The following is a 20,980-nucleotide window of genomic DNA, read 5'->3' as shown; positions in this document are numbered from 1 at the left end:
GAGACCATACTTGTTTCCCTCCCCACACAACCCAACTGCATACCTAACCTAGTGCCTACCCCGCTAGTGCATTGTGGCAGTGGCTTGCCTCTGTCCGGCTAAGCTTGTCTTTAGGTTTGTTGTAGGATCTTTGAAGGGGGGGATTCAGAAATGTCTTGGATTTTGTTGGGCCATTGAGGGAATTCTACGTATCGCATTCGCCGCCTTTTTTTTACCTTTTAAACTTGATGTCGAGTTTCTCAGGACCGCGCCACTCTAAGCCACAATGTAATAACGAACGAATTACTCATGGAAGGAGTACATTCCGAGTGGCCATCGGCTGTGCCGGGTGGCTGCAATCCAACGTTACAGGCGCAAGTCTGTACCTACCATAAGTAAGTAGATTGTAAGGTTCCGCAGGTGCCTTACCATCGAATTGAAAGACGACCCCGCGTCACCCACCATGATGCTTCGAAGTGGCGCAGCGACAACAACTTTATCTCACTGCGTAAAGGATAATTGGATCATCAGTTCGCTACTAGGTTCAACAAATGTGGGTGTTATGCACGCAATATGAGCACAGATGCATTGCGTGGATACCAGAAATGGCTGCTACCACGAACTTTGAATTTGGTTGCTATGGATGAAATGTAGCGACCGCAGTTCCATGGAGAAATAATGGTTCCTGTCAGGCAAAAAGGTGGCTTCGACGTGGACCTCGTGCCTTATTAGGCTGGCTTGGCTGGTTTGTGGCACCCACCAACCAAAACGGCGGGACTGCAAAACTACACCAAATTCCATCAAAATCCAACAAGCCACTGATGACTACTCACTATCAAGCCTTGCCGTGGTGTTAGCCTTCAACAGTTCTCTTCATGGACTCATCTCGTCACCCTAGCTAACCGTCCCCAAGGCTCATTCCTACCATGCCACTTGGTACAAAGTGTGCTCAATACCCAGGCATTGTTTGAACCACTTCGCCCGACGATGTTCAAATAGCTAGGCTCGGTTTCAACTACCAGTACTGTAGCATGAGATGGTTATATACAATGAAAATTGTCGGCGCGGCATAGCCCAATATGAAATACGAGTCAGTCATATTGGACTCGCTCTTTTGTCTTTTCCATCCCAGGCCGGAATTGGAGCAAGGATGGCGGCGAGGGAATCCATCCAGTCCATCTCAGGTCGCTTCCCAACCCGGTCTATAGACTTCTCCCTGCCTGCGCTCGTTTCGGACTTTGAAGACTGGAAAGACTATAGAGACGAGATTTCTACCACGGCTGATCGGTGTTATGTACGGTATGTGAAATGCCTGGGCTAGCCAGGTTCGCTTGCTCAGAAGAGTTGGCAGACCACTCGGGGGGCCGCCACCGTTCCGATGCTGGCACAATACCGCAAGGGGAAACCGGTTCATATGACTTTGAATGTCTGCACAACGGCCTTGTCATCCCCTTCTCCTCAAGTCCCGTGTACCAAGGGTCGTGAGGCGTGACTATCACTGTCAACTAGTCGGCCTCTTCCTAGTGGGGGCAACGGCGCGTACCGAGAACCAAATGAACGAGGAACTACGGGCAATGTGGTGTTAGACTATCTTAGACGCCAGACTGTCAATGCTAGCGTACCGGGGAAACGGCTCACACTTATGATCAACAAACAGTACTAAGCTGAGCATGGTGTCCACAAGCCTAGGTATTATTCTTCCTTGGAAGCAGACTTGTCTCTCAGAACCTGTTTCGCACAGCGAGAGCCTGTCAAAAGGACCATCTGAGTTACCTACTTGGGTCAATAGGGTGTACTATAACAAAAGATCATTCTGCCGGACCTCCGAGCCGGCGGTGTCGATCATCAGATGGTACTAGGTTGAGGACTGGGAGACAAAGGCATCGCTCCTGAATGCTTTGGATTAACTGAGCCTGGGGTTAGGGCTGACCCCTATTCTATCTTGACGACATGGATTTCGTTTGATTTAACATGGGATTTGGCAGCTCCTGATCACTATCGCATCCTGGTCTCCTATATGGTATGTTTTCCAGGCATAGTCCAAACCGAGTCGTTTCGTTCTGGCCCGATTTACTTGGCCGGGGCCCAACTGCCTTGGGAGTGCGTGAATACTGTAACTCTTGGGCAAGTGCGCTTATCACATAGTTATCCTTGCTTGGGTCGTATACTTCTTTTCTCCTAAAAGACTTTATTCAGACTCACAACTGCCCTGCTTGGTACCATTTTGGTATCGTCCTTCTTTCGACAGAATATTCAGGCAAGTCCCTCATGTACCTAGTTGCACACCACATATAGCATTCCTTCTTTCATGGTGAGGTGGATCAGGGCCCTGGGGATCTCTCTAATGATACATCTACAGTTGCTCTCGATTTCTTCAAACATTTACATTTACTGTCCCCTTCCGTGCAAGCGCATACTTCCAGTCCTCTTCCATATCAACTCACCGGTAACGCACGAGAAATAACCCTGTATCTAATAATCCTTGATAATATAGGACTTGTTGCACTATCGGTCTCCCTGCCTGGTTCGCACCAAACATTTTTGGTTCCCATTGGGAGTTCTGCAAGGGTTTATGCCCCCGTCCTGGCACGTCAAGTCAAAGAACAAACAAAAAAAAGAGAGCAGTGAAAACGAGGGCAAGGTGTACCTGATGTGCCTCAACCTTCGGCTCACCTAAAAGCTAATTCTTGTGCAGTTCTACGCCCTCCAAAGTCGGTTTGAAGATAGCGGGCGGCAGAAGGTCTGTGTCTCCCCGAAGGGGGGCCTTTCGGCAGTAAGTGCTACGATTCTAAGATGCGCCGACGGTCTGGTCATAGAAAGAAGATTGGCCTGACTTTTTATTTCTCGCCAGCGTCTCTGCCGAATTCCAGGACTTCAGTGGGTGCATGTGCATACAATCTACACCGACTTGGAGGGAGGGACCTGTGATCAGAGATCTTCTCCAGATTCAAGTCAACATCAGGTTTTAACCATAAAATCCCAGCTACCCCCAAGTGGAGAATGGACTTTGTATATGGCAGCAGGGGAGTACGACCTCTGAGCTTTCGAGTTGTACTTTACATGCTGCCTTAACTGGCAAGAGACCCATCGACATGGCTCCTACGGCTCGTCCGATTATTATCAGCGACCGCGCCGTCTTTGTCGGGCAGGTCTTTTACGGGATCGGCATACCGCTTCTTGTCCTGGCGACGGTGACTCTAGGCTACCGGATGTTTCAAATTAACGCTCGAAGAGCTCTCTGGTCGGATGGCTGTATCGTTGTTGGTTATGTGAGTCCTCTTCTTTCCAGTCGCTTTCATCTGGATTTCAACTCTGGCTTACTCGCTTGAATTTGGTAGAAAGAAAATGAAAAGCATCACAAAAAAGACTGACTTGTCATTTTTAATATCTTGCAGATCCTCACGGTGGCATGTCTGGGCTTATTCGTGCCGCAAAGCTTCCTGACACCAGGTATAAAGTCCCCCGAAGCAATCCTCGAGGGCCAGAAGGGATCTTTCCTGTCGATCCCAATATGGGGCATGTCAATGGCCTTCATCAAGGCCTCGATCGGCCTGACGCTCCTCCAAATACAAAACCAACGCTGGTTTCAAATCCTGATCTGGAGCAACATCGCGGCTTCAGTAGCTTACGGCTTCGGGAACATGGGGTTCATCCTACTCTCGTGCCGCCCGCTGCAGGCCGCATGGGGTGATTTTGCCGACCCGACAAAGGCGCAGTGTCTTCCTTCCACCTATATACGAAAGGCGGCACTGACTGGGGCAGTTGGTAAGTGCGAAAACAAAACAGTCATGATGGGAATTGTGCCTTTGAGAGAACATTTATTATCACTGTTACGCTACGTGGTTCCCTTATCAGACGCCAGGAAAAGCTGACAGCCTGGAAAAAAAAACAGTCAGCGTCGTGACTGACCTGATGCTCTCGTTAGCACCCATCAGCTTCCTATGGACACTCAAGCGGCCACTGCGCGAACGCATCGTACTAGGCTGCCTCATGTCACTGGGCCTGCTGGCCGCCATGTCCTCGGTAGCCAAGAATCTGATCATCGCCGACTTTGGCAAGGAGAATGTCGACGTATGGGCCATGAACATATCCATCAGCACCTGGACGGCGTGTGAGATGCTCCTCGGCATCATCGCCGCCTGCACACCGTTTTGCCGCCCGGTCCTAGAGAAGTGCTTCATAAACATGGGGATTTCCCTGACGGGGACGGCCAAGTCGTCCAAGGCCCTGGTCAAGAACTACGGGATTTCTTGCTCGCGCAGACTTGGCGCCTACCGTCGCGCCACGGCCGGCGACACGTTTGGCTCATCCGTCGCCGCCGGCGCACCGCCTCGCATCGACCAGCAACTCACGCAGTTCGAGTCGGACGAGGACCCGCTCAAAAGCGGCATCCAGCTGCAGAGCCCCCGGCTGCATGCTGGTGGCGCTGAGGGCAGCGGCAGCCCTGGGAGCTTGACCGTGAATCGATCCAACTCGGGCATATACAAAACGACCGACATACACATGCAGACGACAGAGGCCAATGGCAGCCAGACTTGGCCGCTGGAGGAACGGAGATACTATCCTGATTCTGCTGTCTAATGGAACAAGGGGAGAAAGGGGGAGGCTTGCTGCCTTTGTTGTATGTCTTGTATTAGCGTCTCCTGTAGTCTAGATAATCCCAGTTTTCGAGCTAGACTTATATACAACGGTAATGGTGGGAACCTGTTAAGTTGGGGGGCAGTCAATACGATTTTCTGCCAGGGTCCCAAGCCCCAAGGAAGAAAGAGAGCACGAGGTAAGGAAATAAAATCAAGAAAATAATGAAAAATCTAAGACATAAAGAATTCTATCAAGCGCTGCGCAAAAACACAGGCGCCCCCTGCGTATCATAGCCTTACCCCGAGTTGCACTAGACTAGTGCCAGGGGTTGGCTCTTTGATGCTAATTACTCTAGATTCTATGGGCATTATAGGTTCATCCCAGAAGCCCCTCATTGGACTCCTGATGGACTTGGCTTCAGCCGGGGATAGCTTGTTTTCTTTTTTCGACGGCTCTTTGACTTGTTCCAGACAAGGCAGGGACCAAACATATTTGTCTTAACCCCCCAGATGGGTTTTGCAACACGCGGTGGTTATAACAGCGGGATCATGGCATCACTATGCCAGTATGTAGTATGCGGAAGCAAGATGAGAAAAAGTGACAGATTCGGTCCTTCCCTCTCAAGGCTTTTATGAGCCTGTCAATTCATCTCTGCCACAACTGAAAGCGTCCACATAGGTATAGCATAGCCTAGACAATGCTCAGCTCATTCATCAAAACTGGTATTTTGTGGTCAGTCATGGGTATTTTGGCACCTGGCTGTCCACGTAAGTGGTAACAGTCAAACTGCAGAAATGACATATTACAAAAGGAATTACATTAAGAATGAACGATGGTGTCCGGCGAAGCCTGTTGCGCTGATTCCGACCCAGTGTGTTGGGAACCGGACAAATAGATTCAACAACTGTTTTTATCGTCTGTTATACAAGTGAGCTTTGGGAAGCGAGACTCCGAGACTTCTCTTTGTCTCTCTTCTCGTAATCTCCCGTCTAACTTACGATCGACCATGTCCAGTCCCTCGTTTTATGGTTCACTCTTGTTGTTCTCCACCCACCGCATGGAGGAAGGCCTATCACTATCACGCCGAGAAAGGCACGCTGGTTTCGGCAGATATAAGAGAAACAAGAAAAAAGCGGGAGCATATGTTTGTTTTTCAGGGTCTATATTAAGTCAGAAAAGAAAACATGTCTGGGTTTTACAGCAGGAAGAATTTGAGTAACCCACAATGAGACAATTACATCAAGGCATTCCAGTGTCTGATGAAGAAACCTCTCCACAGCTGATATGGCTGCCGTGCGTAACTGGTACGAGGGCTTTGTCGGGACGCGTATTGTTCAGGCTGAGACCGCACACTTTAAAGTAAGTCTTTGGCATGTTGATCCGAGTTTTTTGTCCTTTGGGACAGAAAAATAATCATCATCCCGGTTCTTGCTAACACTAGTTACCGGGGCATCTTTTACCCTTTCGACCGCCTCAGAGTACGAGAAAGCGCTATGGAAATACGGTTGGGACCGCAAACTCGGTCAGCCGTTTTGGGACTGATCCCTTGACACCGAGAGGGATTTCATGTTCCTATCTTCACCCGTCTTTTTGACAAAGAAGCTTGGGTTTGGCGGTAATGGAGCCTTTCTCCCCGGCAACATGAGCCAGCCTGAGCTCTCGGATCACGTAAGCTTCTTTTTCCTTCTCTTTTGGCCATTATTGTCTGTAGAGGGTCTGATTCAGAATCCTAATGGCACGACAGCAAAATCAACCCAAAAAAAAGGTTGAAGGTCCCCTCTTTGACCTCCCCGAAGCGGTGATGGCTGCCTCGAGGATGGGTCTTTTGCCACTTCAAGACGCAGCTTGGCCCGCTCAACAACACCGACGCTAGGACCGAGCGCTGCATATTGTACGACTTTTTCCACCCCGCCCGCTGGCCAGTTTTGGCAGCAAGACGCAGGTTGGCGCAGGCCATGTATATTGTCGAACTACGGCATCTTCGAGTTCATCACCGACTTGCTGAACTTTCATACCTCGGGCCACTGGACCATGGGAGGGCTGTAAGGCACCATTGATGTCACCTACACTCCCCTCAACGAACCCATCTTGTATTATACACCACCGTAATGTTGACAGGGCGTGGTGGTCGTGGCAGAAGCGTGACCTCGAGAAAAATGGAGCCCGAGATGGACGCCCCCTTGTACATGTCTGGCCAAGTAAACGCTCTCGGCTGGAACGCTACCTAACAACAGGCCAGTCTGGGGGTTGGTCTTGCTGACCAGCGCGTCGAGCTCAAGGCTGGTGAGCTGCAGTATTTGCAAAAAGGCCAGCTATGCGCCGAGTATGAACCTCTAATAGTTTCTATGAATACTTTTTTTTTCTTTTATCCGTTCTGGGGAGGATGTGTTGTGATGATGCTGTTGGGGCAGCTATTTTTTCGGCCGTTAATGCCTGTTTTTGTTATGATCTTCAATAGACTACACCACCGATCAAGAATCCCATGACTTTGGATTTTGATATCAGTTACTTACCAGTGAGACTCACTTTGGATGGTTGGCGACTAAAAAAAGGTAGTAAAAGGCCTTGCGCATGGCTGTGAGGTAGCAAGTATCTTTCCTCTCAAACTTGGAATTTATGGCTAACTAGTGATAGCTGCTGAGTTGACAAACACCAATACATGGCGTGTCTCACCTGATACCGAGATAAAACTCTGGCATTTTATCCAAGGCTGTACTGACATTTATTTCTCTTAAATGTGCGACCTGAGAGAGTATAATCTCATTTCATGGCATCTCAATCCTATTGTACGACTGAGATTTCTCTTAGAAACAGCTTGGAGAGAAGTAAAACATTTAAATACTGTATAGGCTGTCTTGCGCCCTGTTTAGTCACTGGGCTACCTTCTCCGTGATAGCTTGCTCGTGGTCAATCGTTCGGTTGGAAAGTTGGCTCGCTCTGACCATAGATAGAGCCAGCAGCCAGATGAGGTCTAAAGGACATGGATCATCTGAGTAACCCCTTTGATATTATATCCCAGTCAAGCCTAGTTTTGGATTCTCTTCACGACTACAGCTCAACTCATATCTATATTCTAACATTATCTCTGCTTTCCGGCAGAGTAGTTCGTGCAGGAGACGTGCAGACTACCGTTTTTTTCCCCTCAATGACAGAACTTCCTCCACCGGTAGTAAGTAGGCAATCCATGACCCTTCAGTCCAAGATAGATCCTTGACCAGCAAGACCTGGGCTCGGCCAAGATATTGAGTTTACGGATGTTCCAGGAAAGCCATTTTTCTGGATTAATATCTCCTACTGGAGAATGAGTGTGTAAGACACACTGAATTGCGAAAGGTTTCGACATATAGAGGTTGTAGTGTTGGCCTGAAGGAGAACCACCATCTTAGCCTTTGTCTTCTTATCTGACGCCAACTACCTGCTAAGACTTATTGGACTCGTACTCAGGACTCTGCCTCTGACTCTTGAACACATTTGTGAGTCTTTGGACTTGTCCACACTAGTAGGATGGGTCTACTCTACTTCTTTTCCAAGATTCCCTCGGGCTGTGTTCAGTGTTAATCCGAGCGAGTATCGAGACGATCAAGTTCACCTTCTCCAGGTTGACTAGAACAATAGAACTGATAATATTCGGCTGAAAAAGTCGCTGAGACGAAAACAGTGGAAAGCACTGTCACAGACCCGGAACTTCAACCATGCTCTACGTCTCCAATACCCGCTGACCTGGGACAGAGTCTCCCCGATTTACATGGCTGCCTGTTTAAACTATCCCTTAAGTTGCTGAGCCCTTTGGCTTCCATGATTTGGCCACATTTGAGATCGACTCAGTGAACTTCATCTAGGGGTGCCACAAGGGATCTCTAAGTCTGTTCAGAATAAGGCAACTCAGAAGATGGATATGTCATATCGTTGATGATCATACGTCATGTCAATAAAGGATATCAACAAGTCCAGTAAAATGTTTAGCGGCGCTATTTGGACGCTGGAAATATCCTGTTTGACGCAATGAAATGTATCAAGCATTTGTATTCTGAAAAGCTCCTGGGCCTTGGTCTCCTAACTGATAGTACATTCTCAAAATAGACACCAATTCGTGCCAGCAGAACAAGAAAGGGACCTCAAAGGCTTTGTGGATCCCATATAAGCGGTTCCAAAGCGCGCAATATTGACCTGCAGCTCCAGGCTTGGCAAGCGATGAGAACCTATAAAGTTCCTGGAGGCCTTTCACAGCTACAAAAACCAAAAAGAACTATCGGCCGAATCAGGGCCTGCATCACCCAGCTCCCTACAGGGAAAAAAAAAGCCGACCCACTGCTGGATCTGGATTATGACCCCAGACCCGATATACAGATCGACTCTTCAGGATCACCATCGGGAGCCACTTTGAGGCTACTAAGTGGTCCAGGCTGGTTTGCGAGTTCGAATGGCGCCCCGACGTCCCTTTCAATCTTTCCTTGAGTCTTGCTGGTCATGGTTCCTCTCCAGTGAGCAAAACAAAAAAAAAGTCTGACTGGGCATTTCGAATAAAAGAACTCGACCACTGCCGAATAGAAGACAATAGCGAGGGGACCGAGATGAAACAAGGAGAGCACGAAACAAGAGGCGCAACTTCATATCATCATTATTTACATAGAAATGCGGTTTAGGCCGAGCCGGGGCATCGTACGCAACCCGCCCTTGTTGGGTCCGGGTGTGGTATCACATCCTTGATTTCACGGTCCATCAGCAGTAAAATCTTGGTATGTTTCGGGATTAAAACGATCGGTACCTATCTTGACTTCTTGCTCCGCGTTATGTAGCAGTTCCCTTGTCAAAGGGGGGTTACAGGCAGCTGGCTTTCAGGTTCAAGATCGGGCAGGTCAATAAGATAAAAACAAAAAAAGAAGAGAAGATACTTAAAGATAGACGGGCAAAAGAAGAACAACGCGCTACTGCAAAAATAGCTAGTGCTAGATCCAGTACTGCGCCAAGGCGCAACGGTCCTTGGCTGATCATCATGATATTTTACCGTTCTGCATGCTGGAAGCTTGCTCTTGTGAGCAGTGACTTCCTTCTTCAAAAAAGCAAGCCAAATATTCTGGATTAAATTATTCAGTCCCTATGACTTTCAAAACTGTAGCCGCATTCGGGTCGTAAAACCTCGTGCTTGGTTTGCCTGCACAACAAACAGGCAGATATCTCAGCCATATAGAAATCCTTAGCTCCAGTTTTTAATCTGTCATTACAGTGGATATTATCATATTACGGCCTGCTATTTAAGAGACGTATCTTGAAATACAAACGGCGGCAGGAAGCGCCAAGGAGATGATGCAAGAGAGATCCCTCATGGATGCAACAGGAAATAAAAAAAGACGACAAGAAATATACAATATTCGAATAACCAAAAGAGACAAATAAATCAAATAAAAGAAAGAAAGAAATGGCCAGAACAGGGCCCATCTCCCACAGCCCTCCCTCCCACACCCATTCCCATTTGGGCAACACGCTAGGACCAGAAAGTTCCAACTTGCATCGACTTGCCTACCTTGGCCATGCACACTCCCCCTCCATTGTCTGACAAGCCCATAGCCAGGATGGTGGTTGGCCACATATTCTCTCTTTTTTTTATGTTATTTCGAATAGACTAAGTACCCAGTACTTTCAGCATCCAAGACGACCACCTAACTCTTCTTTTTTTTTTCTTGCTGCTGTGTGGGCCCTCACGCCCCATCCTTGGCGACCAGTACAGAGTATAGCCGAGGGAAACGATTGCTGCAGTAGCGGGGATGCAGCATGCGAGAAATAATGCAAGTAACTTGAAGGGGTTATGTGGAGTGTACGTTTTTTCTTCTTGTTCTTCTGCTCTCGGCCCCCTCGCTTTCCCTCGCCTTTTCTGCACATTCGTTAGTTGGACCCAACAGAAGATGGTGGGTGATCTTGGAGGGTGAGTAAGCTATCCCTCGGTAGGTTGCAGATTATTCTTTTGCTTCTTCCCCAGGGGTTTCTTTGAAATTGTGCCACTAGCGGCATGTATCTCAATGAAACACCAACATCTGGATGCCCATGTGTTTGTAGGCAAGTAGAACATGGCTTGTTATTACTGCGCATAGAAGTACATAAACAAGTCATTACTGCAGTAGCTCCCCTTGAAGCAAGTTATCTCAACAAAATGAATTAGAGAGAAAAGAAAAACAAGGCTTGGGATTGTGATGCATAGCCTTCTTTCTTCATTGTCCGTCGGCAGTTGTCATCCAAAGGCAAGACTCTGCCGATGTGAGAAGAAAAAGGATCCAATATAATGCATAGTCCACATCGCCCCTGCTGGTACAACAATCAACATATCCATGGCAATGACGTGCTGCAAGGCAAGACAAGAAATAGAAAACAAATGGCCAGACCCTTTGGAACTAGCTCGAAATCCTCCGAGTGGCAGAACATGACGTTTCAAGGGCGAAGCGCATGTGGTAAAAGAAAAAAAAAAAAAGAAAAGACAAGTATTGACTGCGTAAAAAGGTGCGACACTGTAGGACTGACGATGGAGCCGCTTAATGGGCTTGGATAGGGAAAGAGTTGTGGGGTCCAGAGGTGGGATTATGTGCTAGCAGGATTATGAAGGGTGGGGGAACAAAGAATACTTCAATTAAGCAGAAAAGAAAGATACCGTGCATGCAGAGAATCGGCCTCATGTCAACCAGGGTATCAATATATCTGGCTGGGGGAAAAAAACAAAAACAAAAACAAAACGATAGTTTCATCGGTATCAGAACTGGTATTCTCTACAGTATGTACTGCATCGTAGGATGCGTCGATGGTGGTGGGATGAATCAAATGCAAGAAACCATCTTGGGAACTCTTCAATGCCTGGGTATCGCTTATCGGCTTACAGACGCCATAGAATGGTCTGGAATTTCTGCACCAGTGAGCCTGCCGGGAGGAAATTTGGCTTGCAGGGACAACCGGTTATTACTAAGGATAATAACTGGGTAGTGGTGTGCAGCCCGTCTGCCTGTGTGTGTGTGTGTGTGTGTGTGTGTGTGTGACTTTTTGCCCACCCATCAGATGGCTTGATCAGCGTTTAGAGGACGGAGGGGAGCCCGGACTGCCGAAGTTGCCAGCCTCGGCCGACGGGGGTTTGTTTATGTTTGTTTTGGTTCCAAAACTAGTCCGGCCGGTGTCTAAGGTAGAGGATGGAAAGCGCGGACCCGGCGGCTTTGAATTGTTGAAACAAGGAAATATTTTTTCGGGCGACCAAAATATCAAAGACAACACAAACAGCTCAGATTGTCGGTAAATTCTTTGGCTTGGGCATCGAGCCGAGTTAGCGCCGCCTCTAGCCTATACAAGCGAATTTTGGAACTGCCTCGGTCGCCGACCAGACTCCGTGATTTGTCAACTGCAGCGTGAGACAAGATACCATGCTTTGCTGTGTTTTTGCTGTCTTTTTTCGCCTTTTTCTCTCTCTCTTAAACCTAGACTTGTCCTAGTGATGCAAACTAGAATAGTTAAGCATTACTAGCCCTGATTTTTCGTTTGGTGATTTTCTTCAACGTCAGCCGTCAAGCAAGTGATATCAGATTCGATGTGGTGCGCCCCAGAATTTCAATTGTTTTTTTTCTTACGCAAACGGGACCCAAAAACCGAGCATTTTGTGACAACTCATTTTCGCCTTTGCAGGGTGTGTGCTGCAGCACGAAAAAAATGCCTAAACGACTGTTAAACGACTGATGGCTGCTTTGTTCACTGCCTGCCGCGGGGCAGTCATGCACTTGGAAGAGGCTGCGATTGTGATGGATCAGCTATAGCCTGATTGTGTGGTAGGGAACGGTGTAGGGACCTTTTGGCTCGGATCGGTCCAATGACGAGCCGTATCGAGATCAAAAAAAAAAAAAAAAAAAAAAAAAAAAAAAAAAAAAAAAAAAAAAAAACGTCTGGATGCATGGAATGATCACTATGACAATGTGATTGATTGATTTGATTCACATCAACTACAACTGCCTAATCCCAGTGGTCCAGTGCACTAATTATCTGATGACTTATTTCTATTGCCGGTATCTGTCGGTTGATGAGTTTGGCCCCTTTAGTTTGGGGGGTTTCTTGCTTGCTTGCAGAACAAAAACACAAAAAAATGATGGCATTTCAGGGACATGGTCTCAAAACCGCATGTTCCTGAGTCGACAACTCGCATGCCAATGCACCGCCCACAAGACAGGGAAAAAGCCAAGCGAATGAGAACGTATTCAGATAGAGAAACGGAATAAAAAGAGGATACCAGGCCAATAAGCACTGCAGTACGTAGTGGCTTTTCCAGGGAAAAGCAGGAGAAGTGAAGCCTGTTGTTGCAACATTTGGACCCTCATCGTGTTGTTGTTGACTCGAGACTTTGCTTGGCCCGAGTCCGTTTAACAGGTAGTACCTATCTACAAGTAGTTTAGGGCATTTCGCGGGCGGCGATGGCTTTAAAAGGTAAGTACAAACGAAACAAGACCCCCGAACCCCGCCCGCCCTCCTTTCGTATGTGGTGCTACATTTTTTTGTTTGGTTTGCAGTGTTAGCAGCAGGCAGCTATTGGATTATATGCAGCTAGGAAGGTGCGGGCTTGAAAGTGCTGTTTTTTTTTCTTTCTTTTCTTCTTTCTTTCCCCCCGTCGTTTCTGCTTTCTGCGTTTTCATGGGACAAGTGTTAAAATACTATTTGTTGATCTAGACTAGGACAATGCAGCTGCTTATAATCGCAGTTAGAGGCGATATGCAAAATTTCAGCAATACACAAACACAGCACAACTGCCCGCCCCCGGCGCCGCCATTATTTACTCCCACTTCGACTGAAAAGAGCCAGCTGCATAAATCCAGCCCCTCCAAGCCCCTCATGTTGAAGGAAGCCATTTTTGCGTTACAGGGACCATCCCTGCATATACTAGCCACCCCTCCCATCCGTCATCCCACCTTGAAGAGTCTTTTCTGACCAAGCCGCATCCTTGACCCTTCCTTACGTATACAAAAAATGTCTGTGCGGACTGCCCGGAGCTACGCAAACTCTCGATTAAATTTCATGCCAGTCATCATTTCTTTTTATCGGTTTTTTTTATTCCTTGTTGACACCTCAGATCCCTGTCTACGATCATTGATGCAAGGATATCCCAGGGGGTGTGTGTTGCCGAATCGACGCGAAGGGGAGGGGTTTTGTACCTCCAGAAAAGGAAGCCAGTACGGGAAGAATTCTCATGGTACTTACCTTCTTAATGATTTGTGTTTTCTTTTTTTCTCTCTATTCGTTTTCGTCTTATTTTGTGTGCTAGTTCTTGATGTACATGTTCCTTCTATTTTCTTGTTGATTCTTACTCTCATGGAGGAATTAGTCCGTCAGTCAAGTATAATTGAGAATGGATATACCTCCACATCGAATGTACCCTTCTCATATATATTATTTTTTTCGGTATTTGCTCATTGGTACGAACCTGCATAGCAAACAGCTCTACCATGCGTGGGGGTCAAAAACAACTCGCCGCGCATATTTCTATGTTATATCACAGCAGCACTGTTCGTGGGTCTGTCGTCTTTTTTTTTTAACTGGGGGTCCGATATATCTCGCGAGGGTACGGAAATGACGCGGCCGTAAAAACTGGGGGTGGTTTTTGTCGTTCGATTGTCTGAATAACGGCAGACTGCAGGGCGGATGTGGCTGATAAATTACCAGACGGGGGTTTTAATCCCAGGCTAAAATATTAAGGTGTGCCAGGGAAAAAAAAAAGGAATGAAAAAAGAAAGAAACGCCTTTTGCACATCAAAGTAAGCAGAAACATAAAATGTGTGTCATCAGCTAAGCATTCGACCTAAGCTAGGTCAGGTATTGAAGCACATGCTTACTTCCCTCCTACTGGGTTGTCTGACCCGAGTCCCTACTACATACCTAGAGTAGTACTGTGCCTATTGTTTGCCCCTCGAAGATTTCAAATGGCAAACAAAGAATTGACGCCGTTTATCTTACTAGATGCTTGTGCCGTTGCTGATGTCTCAAAAAGCTCCGCAGCCAAGGACGAGTCACTGAGATCTTACTAGACTTTTCGTCTGGTCCACATTCTGCAGTGTCAAATGTTGATATTTCCAAGGAATTGTCGATGGGGTTAGAAACATGTTACTGCTAAGTTACTAAGGGTGTTTCCACTTTGGAAAGATCATCCATCACAAGCCGTCACAATCCAGGGAAAAAGAAATACAAATAAAATAAAAATGAGAGACAGTGTAGTGAGAGTAGACCCACCACACCAATACCACACCACCATCATCACACAGCGAGGTAACAGACACACACCCTTCATCTGGCCCATGCCCAAACACAAGGCCCTGTCCACCCCGTTGTGGTATATTTCTTCACCGGTCTCGGATGCTTAATTGGCGGGATGTCGATCGCCTGCCTTGCCCCCTGGTAAACCAAAAACGTCAACCCACGCCCCCAGTTCCACCTCGACAAAAAAATAAAAATAAAATATACCCCCGAAAAAGCCAACCTTTTTTCTTTACTTTGTCATCTGCTCTTGATCTTGAATCTATAGTGGCACCACATTCGAAAAACAAAAGACTCTCAGCCGCATGAGCTGGTCTTGGTCTTTCTATTCTCTTTGCTGAACCCCCCACCATCTCTCCCCTCCCCTCCTAGGCCTGTTCCCCCCAATTTATTACGTGTTCCGGTCCCCATAATGTGGCGTATGACGCGCATTATACGGGGAAGACCTTGTGTGTGTGTGTGTGTGTGTGTGTGTGTGTTGCAACCTTGAAGCAAGATCTCAGATCCAATCAAACCGTACTTGGTCCTACGGCTTGTTATGTTCCCTGCACTACATGTAGACTTTGGAAGGCTGGGCTTTCTGCTTTTTCTGCCTTGGTTTGCTTTCTTATAATGTCGTATCATTTCCTATGCTTGCAGCAAGAAGACATTAAAGCCAAGAAAGTTCAAGTGTATAGACATGAGTGGAAAACGAACTGACGTGTTGAAGGTTCGCGGACCAACTACGTAGATAACTACCTACCCTTAAAACTAGGATGTGCTGGCAAAGTGCATGATCTCGGGTGGGACTTATGCAGGGTACTGCTAGGCAATGACGGCTTATTTGTCATCTCAACTGGTATACCCTCGTATTATTATCGTCTATTTATTCATTCTACTCAAGTCCTCGTCTCTTTTATCAGGCCATTGGCCAATCTTTTCCCCCCTCCTTGTAACACCCTTTGCCCGCACCAGATGTACAACCCTGACGCTCGCCCAAACTCCGGCCACATGCAGGAACCTTTTTTTTTATTCTCCAGCCGAGCCGTTCAGATGATTTAGGGAAGAGAGATCAAGGAGAATTTGAGTGATGATTAGACTCCCGTGCAACCCACGTTGGAGCTGGCAATTTCTCACCAGTCCTCTTTGTGCACCTTCCTTCCCCCAAGTTCAGGTGAAGCAAAATGAAATTAAGAAAGAAAAAAAAAGAAAACAATAAGCAAAATTTTGAAACCTTGAAAATGCCCCGTATTTTGTTTTTTCTTGAGAAACCAAAATCCACCATTCCTAGAAGATAGGAGATGGCCCATGCAGTTGAAGCCAGACACTCCCAGAAAGAACTCCTTGTGGAAAACCCATGCCAGTAGAAGAAAACGCCAGAAGAAGAAAAATAACCTTTTATCCGAGATAATGAAGAATAGAATAAAAAGAAAATGCAAGAGAGATCGAGAAAAAGGCGATGATGGCCCCATTTCCCAACCCACAAAAGGGACTGAGAGATGTTGAGTCCTGTTCTACCTACCATCCTGTCTTGATCCCTTTCTATTTCCTTGTTTTCTTTTTAAGTGCCCCCAAACCCAATGATTATGTGAAAAAAAATGAAAAAAATGAAAAAAGGAAACGTCATCAATTTCGTTCAATCCATAAGGCGTTAGAAAAAAAGAAAGAAAAAAAGAAAGAGGGTCGCATGAGGGCACTCTTGCGAGCCATCCGTCTAAAGTGCCCATCACAGGTACTCCCTCTTCTCTTCCCGCATTTGTTGCTTCTCGTTGACGATCTCGTCGCGCTCCTGCACGTAGTGAGGAAGCTTTTGCTCGCTTCGGGGCGTGTTAAGGCTAGAAGATCGGACCGGGCCGGGCGCAAGACGGTGTGCGTCGTCGGTGTCTCCATCTGTTCGGCTTCCCCATGACGTCTGCAAAGCGTGGAAAAGAGTTGTGTTAGAAGATTTTAGGCTACGCTTGTTGTATAAGTGATGACTTATTGCTTACCATGTTAAGAGTCAGGCCGGCATAGATCTTGATGAGGCCGTGGAAGTAACCAAACATGATGGACACAGGGAGGAACATGATGTCCGCCGGGTGGCGGCGGAAGAGGCCAACGAGCTTAACAACCTTGGATAAGGCCAGGAATGCGAGTTGAGCGTAAAGGGCACGGGTTCGGTTCACCGGCTCCCAATCTTCGGCGCCCCACCAGAGGGCTGCCAAGATGAGAAAGTCGAAGACGAAGGCGAGCGAGGTGAAGGTTGCAATGTGCAACGCATATGTGCACCACCATTGTTGTCTGTGAACAAGAGATTAAAAAAAGAGTGGGTCAGTTTCCAAGTTCGGATAACACAGCCAGGGGGGGAACCGAACACACGACGCAACCGATTGGCTGAGCTGAGGGACCGGGGTTATACAAGAGGAAGCCATTGCTGCGGGCAAGGCATGGGTATAATAAAGCGTAAAAGGGGTCTTTTCTCATAGGGCTATCGCTTGTGTAAGGCGGATTTGGGGGCCATGAAAAGATGGAGACAAAAGAGGAGAATTAAGACTCACTTCCAGACATAGCGCTCCTTGACCAGACTGGTCCAGTTGCTGCGCCAGTTGCTCCTGGCCCATCTTGAGCATTGATATAGGAACTTTGTGTTGTTCTCGAGCGTGGTCTCCAGCTCGCATCCCTCCTCGTACTGAATCCACGTTTTCCACTGGTGGCTGACGAGCCAGCGGCTCACAAAGTTGTCGTCGTCGGCCTTGAGGATCTTACCCCACCACTCCTCCTTCATGAATCCCTCAAGAAACTCGTAATCTCTGAGGATTTCAGATCGGTAGGCGCCAGTTCGACCCGACATGCAAGAAGTACCGCCGTCCATGTTGTGCGTCGCAGAGATCTCAAAATTGCGCCTTTCGATGTAAGCAGCACCCAGCCAGTTCCATAGCCTCGGCGCAAGTCCTCCCTCCCTGACCCTTTTTACCCTCTGGCAAGTGCCGACACCTCCAATTTTCGGGTCCTCGAATGGGGCCAGAATCCAAGGCATCATTGTCGATGGCCAGGTCACGTCGTCATCGGCCATGATGGTGATGCGGGTTGTGATTTTGGGAAGGGCCTCGCACACTTGAATGCGCTTGTTGGCGTACTGAGTGCAGAAGATGCGGATGTTCGGAGATGAGAGAGTTTTTGCAACCCTCTGCAGATCCTCAAACTTGTCGGCGGTTGTGACCATAATCAGCTCGTGCGGCTGTGTGGCCAAAATGCTCTCAAGCGAGGGTCGGAGCTCATCAAAGTTGTCGTGGATCGTGGGAATCACTACCGTAACATCATCTGATGTGTAGGAGGGCTTGCTTGGGATAGGTTTAGACTTGTAAGTCCAGTGGCTGTAGCAGTGGACAATAAGTCTAACATATCTATGCAGCCTTTGGTGAGGTGGAGAAAAAAAGGGGGAAAAAGTTAGTCCACACAAACTGTAGTATATGAGGCAGCAGGTTAAATACTCACCATAGTACGCAAAATGCTGTAAACCAGGGGGTGAATATTGCCGACAAGTATACAACGGCATCCTCGAGAAAGGTGATTGGCCATACTGGCAAGGTCGTAATTTGTACTGGAGTTGCCATTGCGGGAGAGAGAATTCTGTGGCTTTTCTTTTGAGGAATGACAAGTAATATGAATTTCAAGGATGTGGTGTAGTGAGGTTTCTAGGCCACAAGTGTCGTTTGCGTCGAGGTACCCAGATACCTATGTGATCGGTTTTCTTCCGTAAGAGAGGTTTTGACCGATCCTCGGTGATAAAAACGACAGGCAGTCAGGAATATACCCAACAGTCTCCGAGAGAGAGAGAAAAAAAAATCTGTAGGCGGCCAGGGCGAGATATGAAGTGCGGACGAGACCGGAGGTGGACGAGTGAGGCTGCCTTGGGCCTTGAGTTGGAAGGGCAAAGAAGGTATGATACAGAAAAGCGGGAAAAAGCAACCAAAATAAGAACCTAATCAAATACCAGCTAACAGCACATGAAAAACAACACACCAATTGACCTCGAGAGGAACAAGGACAAAAAGAGACGGGTTGGTAGAAGCTAAAAGAAAGATAGTGCCAGAAGTAGGAGAGGAGGAAAGCTCAGGATATATACGATATTGGCAAAGTCGGCTGGTTGGTTACCCATGCATGCTCCATGAAATGTATGTATGAGCTGCTCGAAAAAGGGTTGCAGTGAGCGGAGAACGATCTTGAACGGCCGAGTTGGTAGGGTAGCGCCGTGACCAAAACTGGAGAAAAATACGCACTGCGTACCTACCTACCTTCAAAGCTGAGCTTATGGAGCCATGCGATAAAAATATGGCAAATGCATCTCAAATCGACCACTCGAACTAGGAGTAGCTGTTGAAAATGAACCATACATTTTTTTTTCTTTTCTTTTTTCTCCCTCTCTTTTTTCCCCCCCTTGTCTCTTGTACGACCAATTCGTCACCTGTAAGCTCCATCCAACTCGACCCAGTAGCGGATCGCGTAAACCCCGGCTAGGAGGGGTGTGCGTCTCTTAAGCACCACACTCGTACTAGCAAGGGTCTGAATGGGTGCTGTGGGTGGAGCTACAAGGTAGCAGATACAATAAAGGTGAGGGGAAGGGAGGGGGCGTGGATGTTCGAATTGCATGTACCTCCAATTCGTTGGACTTGGCCACAAACGGCAACAAAATCAGACGCACAAAACGCAGTAAGTAATATGGTTCCTAAAAGAATTATCAGCACTACCAGTAGTATTTGTTCTGATTTGTTTGAGGATAGATTTGTTTGTTTACTATTTTTTTTTCTCTCTCTCTCTATTGCCCTCGACGCATTCGTCAAAGTAGGTAGTAGCTACTGTAGTTGGCGAAATATAGAGAGCTTAAAAAGTTCTATATTGGGCATCTCTGCCAGCCGTTTAAACACTTAAAATACTCACTGACCAAAAAACACTGCAACCAAATCCGGATTACTAGAGACAAGAAAAAATTAGCGCTTGTGTGCACAGCAAAAGGCAGCTCCAGAAGAACCTGGTTGCCAAGATTCAAACCGCCCACAATCTCCTCCAAAATATCTACCGCGAGACGATGCTTGCAAAGACATTGAAAAAGGAAAACCCCTGCATGCATCCTCGGCGAAGTGACTGGTGAAGCTTGTTGCAGCGCGCCGTGTAGCCTCCATGTCTGGTCGGCAGGGGGCATAGAAAATTGAACAAGTACAGTCCTAGTTATGTACCACACAAGGACTTCAGTAAGTAAACAAGCGAAAGCCTTTTTATTCCTTTTCTTTTCCCGCCTTCTTTTATTGTTTTCCGTTCTATTTTTTTTATTGCTGTTAAACATTTTTACTATATTATTTTCCCTCGGCGGCAAGCAAAATTTACAAGTGATAGGGAACCAACGACCACAGCTAATGCATGTTGGAATCTGGTGTTGCCGACGCCACTTGGGGACCAAGTCCACCTAATAAAAGAGGATCTCATAAGCCTTGCTGCTTGAGAGGAGGATAAGACCCTGGGCATTTTTGGCCCCGTTCTCTCGCGTACCTAGTATGAACAGGGCAACAAGGGCTGGGCGCTTCAAATGGCCGAGAATTGGACACGAGTGGGCGTGGGCGTGGCCGGCGAATCTCAGATCGAAATGGAGTCGTCGCTTTTGCCTGCTACTGGAGCAATGGAGCTCGCTATTCGACGTTGTGGGGGCGCCTAATGAGTAGCCGCAGGCGATCCAGTGGCCATCATTTGGCGCATGTATTTTTTTTTTTTTCCTAATTCCCTCTCATTCATTTTTTAACCATATTCATTAGTATTATTATTTCTTTCTGCAATCGGTGGCGGCCGGCCGAGAGCCATTGAGCGCTCGGGTACTTTCTTTTGTTTCTTCAACGGCGCGTGGTCGGCAAGCAGGGGATCGTCACATGCGCAGCGTTGTGTACTCCGTAGGCAAAGATGTGCAAGATGCGGCGTCCCTCCGTGGCGGTTACCACAGTCAGGTGCTAAATTAGATGGTGTTACTGAAGCCAGTGTAGCCGCATGTTTTACTCTATGTTTCTTTTTGTCTCTCGGTGTCGTCAGTCACTACTTGACCGTTTTGTCCTTCCGAAGTGCAATATAACAAGACACCTCGAGGACTGTTATGTTATTTTTATTTTTAATTTTTCTTAATTTCTTTTTTTTTTTCACTTTGTGCGATTCAGTTGTGCAAAAG

At 47.3% G+C, this 20,980-nt stretch overlaps 3 protein-coding genes across 3 annotated transcripts; 2 read left to right on the top strand and 1 right to left on the bottom strand.

Moving 5' to 3' along the window:
• Positions 1-1,129: 1,129 nt before the first annotated feature.
• On the top strand, positions 1,130-1,464 carry PgNI_04373 (uncharacterized protein; the record flags this gene model as incomplete). The annotated part of the gene is made up of 2 exons (XM_031124421.1): positions 1,130-1,278; positions 1,305-1,464. 2 exons carry the CDS (start codon positions 1,130-1,132, stop codon positions 1,462-1,464), a joined length of 309 nt encoding a protein of 102 aa, XP_030983702.1.
• Positions 1,465-3,071: 1,607 nt separating this feature from the next.
• Positions 3,072-4,560, top strand: PgNI_04372 (uncharacterized protein; the record flags this gene model as incomplete). Its single annotated transcript, XM_031124420.1, has 3 exons — positions 3,072-3,248; positions 3,375-3,744; positions 3,872-4,560. The coding sequence occupies 3 exons, from the start codon at positions 3,072-3,074 to the stop codon at positions 4,558-4,560; spliced, it is 1,236 nt and encodes a 411-aa protein (XP_030983703.1).
• A 10,928-nt stretch (positions 4,561-15,488) lies between these two features.
• Positions 15,489-19,085, bottom strand: PgNI_04371 (uncharacterized protein). Its single transcript, XM_031124419.1, has 4 exons — positions 18,271-19,085; positions 17,334-18,188; positions 16,785-17,076; positions 15,489-16,708 (listed from the first exon to the last, which is right to left on the bottom strand). The coding sequence occupies exons 1-4, from the start codon at positions 18,387-18,389 to the stop codon at positions 16,523-16,525; spliced, it is 1,452 nt and encodes a 483-aa protein (XP_030983700.1). The 5' UTR covers positions 18,390-19,085; the 3' UTR covers positions 15,489-16,522.
• Between the last annotated feature and the right edge of the window lie 1,895 nt (positions 19,086-20,980).

This window comes from Pyricularia grisea (assembly GCF_004355905.1).
Source record: "Pyricularia grisea strain NI907 chromosome Unknown Pyricularia_grisea_NI907_Scaffold_2, whole genome shotgun sequence".
NCBI classification, from domain to species: Eukaryota; Fungi; Ascomycota; class Sordariomycetes; order Magnaporthales; family Pyriculariaceae; genus Pyricularia; species Pyricularia grisea.
This window is presented reverse-complemented; position numbering and strand designations above follow the sequence as displayed.